Raw genomic sequence first — 12052 nt, 5'->3', positions numbered from 1 at the left:
TTCTGTAAAATAGAGCTAGATTGAGATTTTGATTTTTACCCCGTCCCATAGTTTATTTTTGTTGTATATAATTTCTCTTTGTTAGGTTCTCAGAAGTTATCTGAGCTTTCCCACGAATCACTTTTTGAGCAAGTAGCTCAGTCTAAATTGAGAGTTAATATTTTTGTAGATATTTTTGATTATTTTGTATTATTATTTTTATTATTGTAACATCCGCTCGGTTACACGTCACACTTTAATTCAGTCATTTATCACTGACATCAATAACTAAAAAATATTTTCAATAATAAGAAAGTTGTAATATGAAAGTGGAACGCCTCAAATTAATTCAGGAAAGATATATACACGTATAAGAAGTGTATATCAACACGTATCAACACTTGTTTCTATATATAATAAGAACATAACTTATTGTAGGTGTGAGCCAGACAAGTATTGCAGTCAGCCCGGATTTTAATAATTTTGTTACAAAACATGTTTTTGTAACAAGACAAATCATTGTTCCTTAAATAAACCATGATTTAAATAGTAAAATTATCCCCATAAATGATATTAAAAGCCGTCCACCTGAACCATAGGTAAAATGCTGTAAATGTATTACATTTGGTGTGTACAATATTGGACAGAAATTAAATTTTCAACGTGCTAGGGCTAGCTTCGGCTAGACATTTGGATGTATCGATGACGTGTTGTCAATTAACAATGAGGGTTTCCATTCCTACGTCGATAGTTTGCAGTTCAGATATTCCCAAGTTTTTTTATAAGAGATCTGTCCAGTAAGATAACCGGTGAAAGAAGGGTTAGATATCAAAATGTCAAAGGTATAACACGTTTTGTCAGTGCTTGCTGAAAGAGAACACATGGGATCCGAAAAAAGAGTGATGAAATATATCTGTAATATAACAATTACATTCTTAATTTTTTAAAACAAATTAAAGTGTTGATTTGAAATCGAATTTTGGAATCTGAAGAATATACATGTGGCATATGTTAAAAATTCCTGAGGATCATCCGAGGGACACCAAATGAACTCTTTGAATGTGTGTCCCTTTTATCGATTACCATTCCTTTTGTTTGCATTTTTCCTGATAAGTTCACTGAATATTATCTTCCCCTTTCACATTAATTCAAATTAATTCAATTCAATACAACATACTATTTTCATAAATATGCAAATCGATTTTATTATTTCACGAACATGTAAATTAATGTACTTTGTCTATTTGTTTAATGAATTTCACATATATGATTAAACCATACCAGGTTGTGTTTAATACTGAATTATATAACATAATCACACTCCACTGAGATCCATTTGAAACACAGAGGTTAATACTTATTTGTATGAAAAAATATCACAAAAATAATCTCGAAATCCACCTTTACTTCCCTGTTCACAAATTTAAATTGTGTTGGATTTTAGGACTCTATGTTATGTACATCTATTATAATAACCTTTTTAAATATCAAATGTACATGACTAAAGAATAATTTCCACATCAATAGTTAGTATCTTTTAATTCAAATGACAAACATAATTCCTTTTCATAAAAAATTGCTATTCGCCTAGTCGTTTCAAAATCATAAAAGTATAAGGAAAATATATATATTCTATATTATTTCCTTATATCATTTAATTTTCTATGTCGTTTGGAACTTTCTATAAAATATGGCTCATATTTTTTCTACAGCGTTAGAAAAATAAACATGATTCCTTTATAAACGAGGACATTGGAATTTTCTGCTTCCTCATTTGTGTATCATGAACAAATACTCATGAATAGAAAATCATTAAGGACAGACGCAGCTCTGTTAAAGCCTACTAAAAGAAATCAACGAAAAATAGAAATGGAAAAAAAGGGGATTTTTTAAAAGCTGAATTTATTTTGATTAAGCTGTTTTATTATCACAGAACTTAAATACTCATGGAAATAGCATAGTATAGCCCACTCCGTACTGTGTGAAGTTTAGTCCCATCGATGGACAGTCACGTGAGGCAACGAATTTCAATATCGCAAGGGCATAACCTATTTGGAATTTAAAATTCAAGCTAATTGTTTCTACATACTTTTTAGTTTCTGAAAAGTGGTGCTGCTTTGAATAGAATTCGCATTTAAATATTTCACTTTTCAAATAAATAGGCCAATGTCAAAATATAATTGACTTATTCCAAATATTTTGCGTACTTATAAATTCACTCCCTCGATTTAAAGAAAGCAGCAGCACTTTTAAAGTTAAGGAAAATATCCTTCATCTATATTCTAAAATCATTAAGATCTATGCAGTGTAAGCCCTTGTGAAAGTACGATTTTATGAGGCATCTCGATGTAAAATACACGCACCTGCACATAAAAACAAGAAATAATTAATAAAATACTTTCTTTTGATAGTTAATGAATAATCGCATTTAACAAAGACTATACATTGGTATTAATCGATAATTTAAACCCTGAAAATAATATTCCGTTTTTTTTTTTTTATAAAAACATTTCTCATTGTTAAAAAATCCCTCAATCTTCCACTCACAGCACATGAAATACGTCAAAATGACGTCATGCTTACAAGTTCATCGCAATGAGTGCTTTATTTATAACCAGCTACATAGAATTTAATTAGCAACCTTTTTAATGCGTTGATAAGTGGGTACCTGTAAAGTGCGAAACGAAATAGAAACGAAATGAAACGAACTGAAACGAAACGAAATCTGCCGAAACGAAACTAAATCTACGGAAACGAAACGAAACAAAATCAAGACGAAACGAAACGAAATCAAAACGAAACCTGCCGAAACAAAACAAAACTTTTAGAATGTTTATATGGTCTATTTTTATTTCATATGAAATTTATATAGTTCAAGCATAACAGGTTATTGTTTCGCTTCAAGCTCATACATAGGCGTCGGAGGGAAATTGAAGGTAGGGTGGGAGGGGGGGGGGGGGAGCTTAACCAACAAAAAAGGTAAACCCCAATTGTCAATGTCTATATAATATATATCTTTGCAAAAAAAATTGGGGGGCCTAACCAACCCAACCCCCCCCCCTCGTTTCCGCTTCCGACGCCTATGTCATATCTTGTAAATATCTTACTGAATAAGTTACTACTTAAAAGTGACATCGTTCGCTTCGAGAGACTTTTTTCTTGTCAGTTAAATCGTTTTAGACGTCTCTGGTCGAGCCTCTTTATTGCAAACCACTCATTTCTTCTTCGAAAATTATCTTGATAAAAATAGGACCGTATATACGTAGACAGGAAACACAAGATTCCGGTTGGAGTTACATGTGTAATTGAACAGAAAAACCAAACAGCTCGGAATGGAATACTAAATACTCTAAGTCTCTGGTTTATCCTATGTTTTAAGACATTCGGAATATAACAGAAAAGTGACTTTATTTCGACCCGTACATAAACCAGCCTTTACATGTAGCACATAACTTTTGATAGATATGTTGTATCTTGATAAATAAGGACTGAAAATAAGAGTAAGATATAAAAATTATTGAAATTATACATGTATAGTATGCTCGTGCAGATTTGCAGCTGTCAAACATGTTAAGGTTTCGTCAAAGGTCAACATGTCTAAAAAATTGTATTTACAATAGCTCCAAAACTATGTGTGGTATAAAGTCGAAACGTTTACAATTTATGAATATATCATGGATTTATAGATAGAAAGTATCACTTGATAACAAATGTTTTAAAAAAGATTTTTTGAAGAAAAATTGTATCAGAAAATGTGCATATTTAAAAAAAATGCACCTGCTTAATTTTGTCCTTTTTGTGAAAACTATTACTGCAGAAATAATATATGTTCATCATTGAAGGGCAAGTTGGACCTGAATGGTCTCTGAAAGGCTGTTATTGAAAGCGTCACATGTATAAAGACAAGACCCCTATAGAATCCGCCATTTGCAATGTACTTTCACTTTCAAGTCTTAACATTTGGACAAAATAAACAGGGAAAACAACTTTCCAGAGACTATCAAAGTCCAACTTGCTCTTCATTGAAAAACATATTTTGTTTCTGCAATGATGGTTTTCACTATGAGCACGGAATTAATTAGGTGTATTTTTTTTAAATATATGCATTTTTTATAAGAATTTTCCCAATTAATATTTTTTCCAAGTATTTTTTTAACAATTGATACTTTCTATAGGTTAATCAATGAAAAATTGATAAATTGTAAAAGTTTTAACTCTATACTTCATATAGTTTTGGGGCTATTGTAAAAATAAATTTTTGAGCATGTTGACCTTTGACGAAACCTTAATACATCATAAGACTGAGATGGGAGCATAATCGGTAATTAAATTAAATTTTATATTAACAAGTGCTTGAACTATATAAATTTTATTTGAAGTAAAAACAAAAAAGTCCACATGCAGTTACAAATATATAATTATATACATGAACCTTAATTTGAAAAAAAAAAAAAAAACATTTTGATAGTTTTGTTACGTTTCGTTTCGGCAGGTTTCGTTTTGATTTCGTTTCGTTTCGATAGGTTTCGTTTCGTTTCGGTAGATTTCGTTTCGTTACGGCAGATTTTGTTTCGTTTCAGTTCGTTTCGTTTCGTTGCATTTCTATTTCGTTTCGCACTTTAAGGTACCCTTGATAAGTTTTATTGTTGTTTATTATGCTAATAAAGTTAAAATTTGCAAATTATTTCAATTTCAGGTATTATAAGAAATACATAAAGATCATAGTTTTGTGTGACGTCACAGTAAACTTTTCCCGAATAAAATAGACCCCACCCCCTTTTCAAGCCTTAACAATGATGTGGATAACACAAACAAACTTTTGTTAACAAATCTAAAAATAACTACTTGAGTCAAGTTTCAATTAATAAATTAAACAAAATATTTTTATAGATTCATAAGGATGATTTCAGAGAGACTTTTGAAGGTTAAAAATTTCTTCATCATTTTCAATGAAATTAAGCCAAAAAATATACCAATCCAGGCATCGATTTTCTGTTTGTATCATCTGTCCTTAATTGACTTTATTGCTACCGAAATTTTTTATATTTTTATATATGTGCGAAATTACGAAAAAATGTCAAAGAATGAACAAAAACTGTTATTTATAATTAAGATAAACATATAACGGAAGTATGTCGAGTTCTTTTTCTGCAATTTTTTAAAAGAACCAGATCATTGGTTATTTAGAACTTGGTCCTTTATACGGAAGCGTAAATGGCTCAACACTTATTGTGTTATAACTTTGTATATTGTCTTATATTTTATCGACTTATCAACATATAAAGTGTTATACCCCCTTATTTATACACACATTTTGAATTGTATTCAAATTTTTTAACATAATTTAAGGCAACTTCTTTTGTTCAATAAATTTTATCGACTGAAATAATATATTGATTTTCAGATATTTAATCATATCGACATAGTATTATTGATATGGAAAATAAAGATATACGAGGGTTGATCCAAAAGTTTGAAGACTTTCTCCATATTTTTTTTTATTTTCAGTGGAATTGGTCGAAAAATTCAAGTGAAAATATAGACACTTGATGAATATTTAAAATTAAAAAAAACATTTTAAATATCTTTGATAGTAACTTTATGGCAATTGCCATAGAAACGGTTGTTTGGAAATGCGGGGGAGACATTAACGCGTTTATTATCATTTATATTCTCAATTCGTGAAATAAGATTTAAACCGCCCGATGTGGTATAAAAAAGAAAACTATGCCATAATTATCATTGCTTGATCTTTTATAAACCTGTGTGTGAGAGTTTCACTGATTTTACTGGATATTTAGCTTATAAGTGTGAATAGCCCGGGATCACTCTATCTTAAACATATTTATAAGAGAAATCCACACATACATAAATTTCGTAAAGTTTAATGGCGAATAAAAGCCATGGCAGCACTACATTTTCAGGAAATTACATTTAGTTACTGGTTACAATCGTAACCAAGATTACCGACCCAAATACACTGGGCGATTTTGGCAACCCAAAGAGCAAATGGCAAATACATGTAAATGAAAATCATCATGAAATGGGAAAATACATTGGACGATTTGGATAACCCAAATGGCAAATGGCAAATACATGTAAATGAAAATCATCATGAAGTAGGCAAATATAGAAATGAATATGAAATAGGCAAATATACAAATGAAGCTGTTAAGCAGTCTTATTCCATCCGTTATACATACAAACGAGAATCGTACGAAAATCAGTCAAATGTAAGAAAATAGTGAGTCCTGGGGTAAGATACTCACTACACATATAAATCACTATTCAAGTCCACCGACAGATTGTGGAACGCATCTGGAAAATTATAACTTCATTGGTGCAGGAACAGTTACAGTTGGTTACATCAGCAGCCATCGGAGGTTACAGCCATGCAGTGCGCCATGACGAAGTTAGTTGTTGAACTAAGAGATGTACAAGGGCTGAAAATAGAAAAAATCAAGCAGCAGAAAATTGACACCAAACAGACAATTTATTTTATATATTCATACATTTTATACAGGATGTTTGTGGGTGGGAATTTCTTAACACAATATAAAATAAATAAACAAATTTTTATTTTAAGATGCAGGATTTGTCTGCTCCCCTTCATTCTCTAACGGAAAAGGAAGTCCTAAGGATTCGACTAAAATACCAAAAGTTGAAAGAACGGGGAAATACTAATGACCCGATAACCCCGAATATGGGCCTCTCTAATAAAGCGATTTAATTTTTAGCTATTAAATCGAAATATTATTGACATAGGCTTGAGAAAAATGCATTTAGTTACTGGTTTTCCACTGGTACAAGAAGTTAAAGAAAAATAGAACTTCCATGGACATTGATAAAAAATGTGGTCGCTTTTTAGAGGCTCTATTTAAAGTACGTATCCCCCTAGACAAATTCAAAGCGTTAATGGACGTTGTCGGCTGTGGTATATTCTTGACATTGCTACTGAAGTTGAACCATCATATGGAAAGATGGGCAGATTTTTGAAATATGAGTAACAAATGAAGATAAGTTGGTGCAAGAGGATGCCCAGGCTTTTCTTGAGAGAAAAAAAATGGAGAAAAGGGCAGCATTTTGTAGAAATGCGTATTGGGGGTTTCAAGACTGTGGATGTTCGCGTTCATGCGTCAGATCCTATGTATACCGTAGAGTGGAACAAAATGAAATATTTACAAGGTACATATTAATCAGTGATACTTTAATAATATTTTTACATTTTATTTTCGCTTTATTTACGATTTACAATCCCCTACTGAACTCAAGAGATATGAGCAGTGAACCAGGATAGAATATATCAGATTCCCTCTTCAAAAGTGGGGATAGGCTAAATAACCCCCTATGACAATGCATATATTCAAACTGCTGATGTTTCCCTAACTTCCTATTTCAAATGTTTTTGAATTTGCGTCAGCCTATTATCGTACACGATAGCAAATACAAGGTACATAAGCTTTCCCGAGTGAAGCGGAGATTCATAAGAATTTCCGCCCCCGCCAAGTGAACCCAAAACACTTTTTTTCTTACTTCTTCTCGAAAATATTCATATATCTATATCGATATAGCTTTATATTTATTTTTTCATATCGACAATATCATACTGACATGATTAAATACTCTTGTTTCGATTGATATCAGAAAATCATTGTAGTATTTCATTGATAAGACTTAAAGCAATAAAATTACTTGAACAAAAGAAGTTGCTTAAATTATGTTACAAAAAATCTTATTACAATTCAAAATATGTGTATAAAAAGGAGGTATACCGCATTATATATTGAAAAGTCGATAAAATATAAGACAATTTACAAAGTTATAACACAACAAGTGCAGAGCCATTTACGTTTTCGTACCTTTAGGAGCCAACATCTAGAATAAGTGTTTCTCATCTTAATGCTATATGACAGTCATTTATTTAGGCAGAGAAACGTTTGATCCATTCATCATAGAGATCTGATATTTGGACATTTTATAGAAAATTGCAATTCATGTTAAATAAATTTCAAAATCAAAAGAAGTCAAATCTCAAATAAATTTACCGTTCACGGTATTATTATTATTTTCTAAATATGTTTAACCCCTTGTTAAATTTTCCTCATTGAGACAAACTTTGACCACTTATTCTGTTGCTTTTTTGTAAAATTATCATTCATTTTGTCTAATGAGATCATAAGTTGTTCCATTTTTACATTGGGAATGTGTATATTAAAAACACCATCATTTATAAATTTTATAGATTTTTAACTAAACAAAGTACCTTTAGAAATAAAATTACACAAATGCTTTGAATATTGAATAGTATTTTCAAGTAATACACATATTGAAGACGAATTTTTGATTTAACAATCTTCTAATTGGATAATATTAGCACAAAATAGAAAGTTGCATGTGCTTCTAAAGAGAGACTTTGTGTCCATATAAAATTGGCAAGGTTTAACAAATATGAATTTTAGGAAAAATTTGGTTTATCGATTGCGTACTAGCGTGCGTCTTAAATTATTATTATTTTATTCTACTTTTCAAGATGTCTTTGTGCCAGTACCTACTGAGAGACGGAACCTCTTTTTACACGGTCTCATTCGAATTGAGCGTCCACAGTGACATTCTAAGAACATTTAATGAGTTGTCATGAAAGAAAAGAATGTGTAATTTGTGATGATAATGAATTTTTTCCAAAATGTCCATATTACTTTTCAAAGTGAAAACGTTATGAAATCTTTTCTACTCCTGAATATAATTTCAAAGTGTTTTCAAACTGGAACAATACAGTACAAAGAATATCAAGGAAATGAAGAATTACAATTTTGTACTTAGATAATATAACAAGGATATTATCTTTAAAATGTTTGTGAATTACTGAAAATATATTCACTCTTTGCATTAAATTTGCCGAATTTTCAACGACGCATGATTGTTTGTTTTTTTTTCAATAATTTCCCATCAGATGTAAGTCAATTGAATTTAATGATCTGTTTTTCTTTTACGGATTTTAGATGACAGCGACTTTTATCAATTAAATCTCCGAGTGTGAGCACTGTAAAAGAGTCACGTTTTGAAATGATTAATCGTCATCATTTAAATGAAGATGTCTAGTTGCATAATTGTAGATGTCTTGTTGCATATTTGTAGGTGCGGATATATTAAAAAAATCATTGTGAAAAATGAAGTTATTGATAACAATGTTGATATTACGGGTATTTAAAAAATCTTTGAATACCAGATTTTATTGTATATACAATGATCTAGTTGCAAAACACATTTCTTTGCATCGATTGATGATTAACTTATATAGTTGTAAAGCTTTTACTTAGTTGTCAACGAATATTGTAATTTATCTGATTATTGGAAGGAGGGCATGGCCGTAGTGACGTTTGAACAATATATTTACTCTTCGTTATTTTCATATTTCATGTGATTAGTACCTCTTTAACAATTTCTTTCCACAGTAAAATGATTCATTTTTAAGCATACCAATCTCCACAACAAATATATAACAATAGATCATCTTAGAAAATGTAAGACATGTAGCAATTCATGAATTCACCGAATCTTTGACCCAATGAAAGATACAAGGTGTAGACTTATCATCAGATTGAGTATAGCGGAAAATAGTTTATGTATCCTGCTTCACATCTAAATGTGGCAAAAAAATTATAGAAATAAGCGGGAAAACATAACACTTCCTGCTCAGTAAATGTATTTAAGAAATGCTCAATCGACAAAGAAGAAAAGTGATATCATGGCAATGGTGTGGATAACGTTCCTCATCTCCGGTTTGCTTTGTGCAAACGCTCAGCACATTTATCTGAATGAGGAAGATTACTGCAAAAATAATGAAGAGATAAGAGAAGAATTGCGAACAATCTTAATAGAGCAGATAAAGTTCCAGCGTGATTTGATGACCAATCTAACCTTAACAAATAGGATTCAGCGTGAATTAGAAAATATAACACGGCTTGATAACTTGGAAATCAAAGATTTACTTACCAATATTACGTTAAAGAGTAAGCGTCAGCGTGAATTACACCAACAGGATAACATGGAAATCAAAGATTTACTGACTAATCTAACAGTTACAAGTAAGGTCAAGCGTGAATTAGATGAACAATTATCACAAGATAACATTGAAATGAAAGATTTACTGGCCAATGTTACGTTAACGATTGAGTTATTGAGTGAATTAGATGAACAATTACGACAAGAACAAATGGAAATAAAAAAATTGCTGACTGACCTTACGTTAATAAATAAGCTTCAGCGTGAATCTGAGGATCAATTACAAAAAGATAGCATGGAAATAAAAGATTCACTGAACAACCTAACTTTAACGAGCAAGCTTCAGCGTGATTTAGATTACCAAGATAGTATGTATATAAAAGACCAGCTGACCAACATAACGTTAACGAGTAAACACCAGCGTGAATCAAATGACCAATTACTTCAAGATAACATGGAAATGAAAGAATTAATCACAAACCTTACATTAACAACTAAGCTTCAACAAGGTTTAGATCAAAAAGAACACACAGAAATGAAAGATTTACTGACAAACCTTACGTTATCAAGTGAGCTTCAACGTGAATTGAATAATTTAGAGCAAGCACACGTGCAAATGATTGATTTTCTGAACAATTTAACGTCTACAAACAAGCTTCAGCGTGAATCAGATGATCAGTTCAAACAAGATATCATGGAAATTAAAGATTATCTGAACAATCTTACATCAACTATGAAGCTTCAGCGTGAATCAGATGAGCAATTACGGCAGGAAAATAAGGAAATCAGGGATTTACTGACCAAACTTACCTCACGTATGTATTGTAATGATGTTTTTTTTTTATGGAAATGTTAATGAGGTCATATAATATTGCACATCACAAGTAAGTTGCGCAAAGTATAGATAATTTATGCAATGACACTTATTAAAACGAATAAAGGCTTTACCTATCAAACAGAAATGTTAACATTTCCTTATTATACAAACTTGACACCAACATTACGGTGTCATGCTTTATGCCATTGTTCTTCCATATATAAGTTTATAAAACATCACATAACATGCTTCAGCTCAAGTCCTATTCTGTTTTACAGAAGCCATGTATAATAAAAAGCAGACTTTTTGAAGGATCATTAATATTGCTGCAAAAATATCCACGATAAGTTGTTAAGTTTCTATCTATAAATTTTCAGATAAAAATGGACAGTCAGATCTACTTTCTTCAAATCCTTGTATTATCAAAGTGGGAAGTAACTAGGATTTGGGCAATAATTTTATTTACTCAAGAATATTCCACTTTGCATGATATAATCCATGTAAATCGAAATAGAATATGTCCCTGTTACGAAGCTGTTTTGTCGAGTTTTTTTATCTCAGGAAGTAAAGAAGGATATGGAGATAACGAACAGAATTCAATCTCAAAGTCAGTAAAACAATACAAAATAAGAGCAGAGCAAACACGAAACCCCGAAACATCAGAGGTGGGATCAGGTGCCATGGAAGAGGGAGCATCCCCTGCTGACCGGTCACATCCTCCATGTGCTCTATGTCATGATCGTGAAATAACGGAAACAACCGTCGTTAATTCAGTGTATAAATAATGGACTAACAATTACATGTAGTATAAAAAATGTCTGTTAGATTTGCATTAATAATAAAATGTATTTGCTGACAAGGTCATTGTATCGACCATAGATTTTACTGTTGATATCCTTGATTCATCAACTTGTTTGTCAATAATTTACGCCGTTAAATAAACTGTTCATACGTAGAGCATGCTCTTGAATTAACTGAGATATATACACTCCATATGCAGGTGATAAAGGAATATTGCTGCATAAGTAAGTGGAGTTGAAAAGGTTGAAGTCATCACTTTTATGATATAACTTGATTGTTATTACTATTCTTTTTTCAAGTTGAATATCCAAGTATGAAACTATGACATCAAAATATGACATCATGATGTGCATTGGCTATAGAAAATTATTAAGTAGAAAGTTTGTAAAATAAAATTAATTTAAACTTTCTCTGTGTAATAGACATGGTTCTTATGAAATTTTTATTCGAACA

General features: G+C 31.0%; 1 protein-coding gene across 1 annotated transcript in view; it reads left to right on the top strand.

Annotated features, from left to right (window-relative positions):
* Window positions 1–8959: 8959 nt before the first annotated feature.
* Window positions 8960–12052, top strand: part of LOC134248725 (angiopoietin-related protein 2-like) — a 46245-nt gene continuing 43152 nt past the window's right edge. The window contains exon 1 of the mRNA XM_062731124.1: window positions 8960–10796. Coding sequence (XP_062587108.1) covers window positions 9680–10796 — 1117 coding nt within the window. The 5' untranslated portion in view covers window positions 8960–9679. The remainder of the gene's footprint in view (window positions 10797–12052) is intronic.

The sequence above is a fragment of the Saccostrea cucullata genome, unplaced genomic scaffold (assembly GCF_032062105.1).
Source record: "Saccostrea cucullata isolate Sc308-1 unplaced genomic scaffold, CSIRO_AGI_Scuc_v1 ctg1733, whole genome shotgun sequence".
NCBI classification, from domain to species: Eukaryota; Metazoa; Mollusca; class Bivalvia; order Ostreida; family Ostreidae; genus Saccostrea; species Saccostrea cuccullata.
Note: the sequence above shows the minus strand (reverse complement) of the source record. Positions and strands in the feature narration are given on the sequence as shown.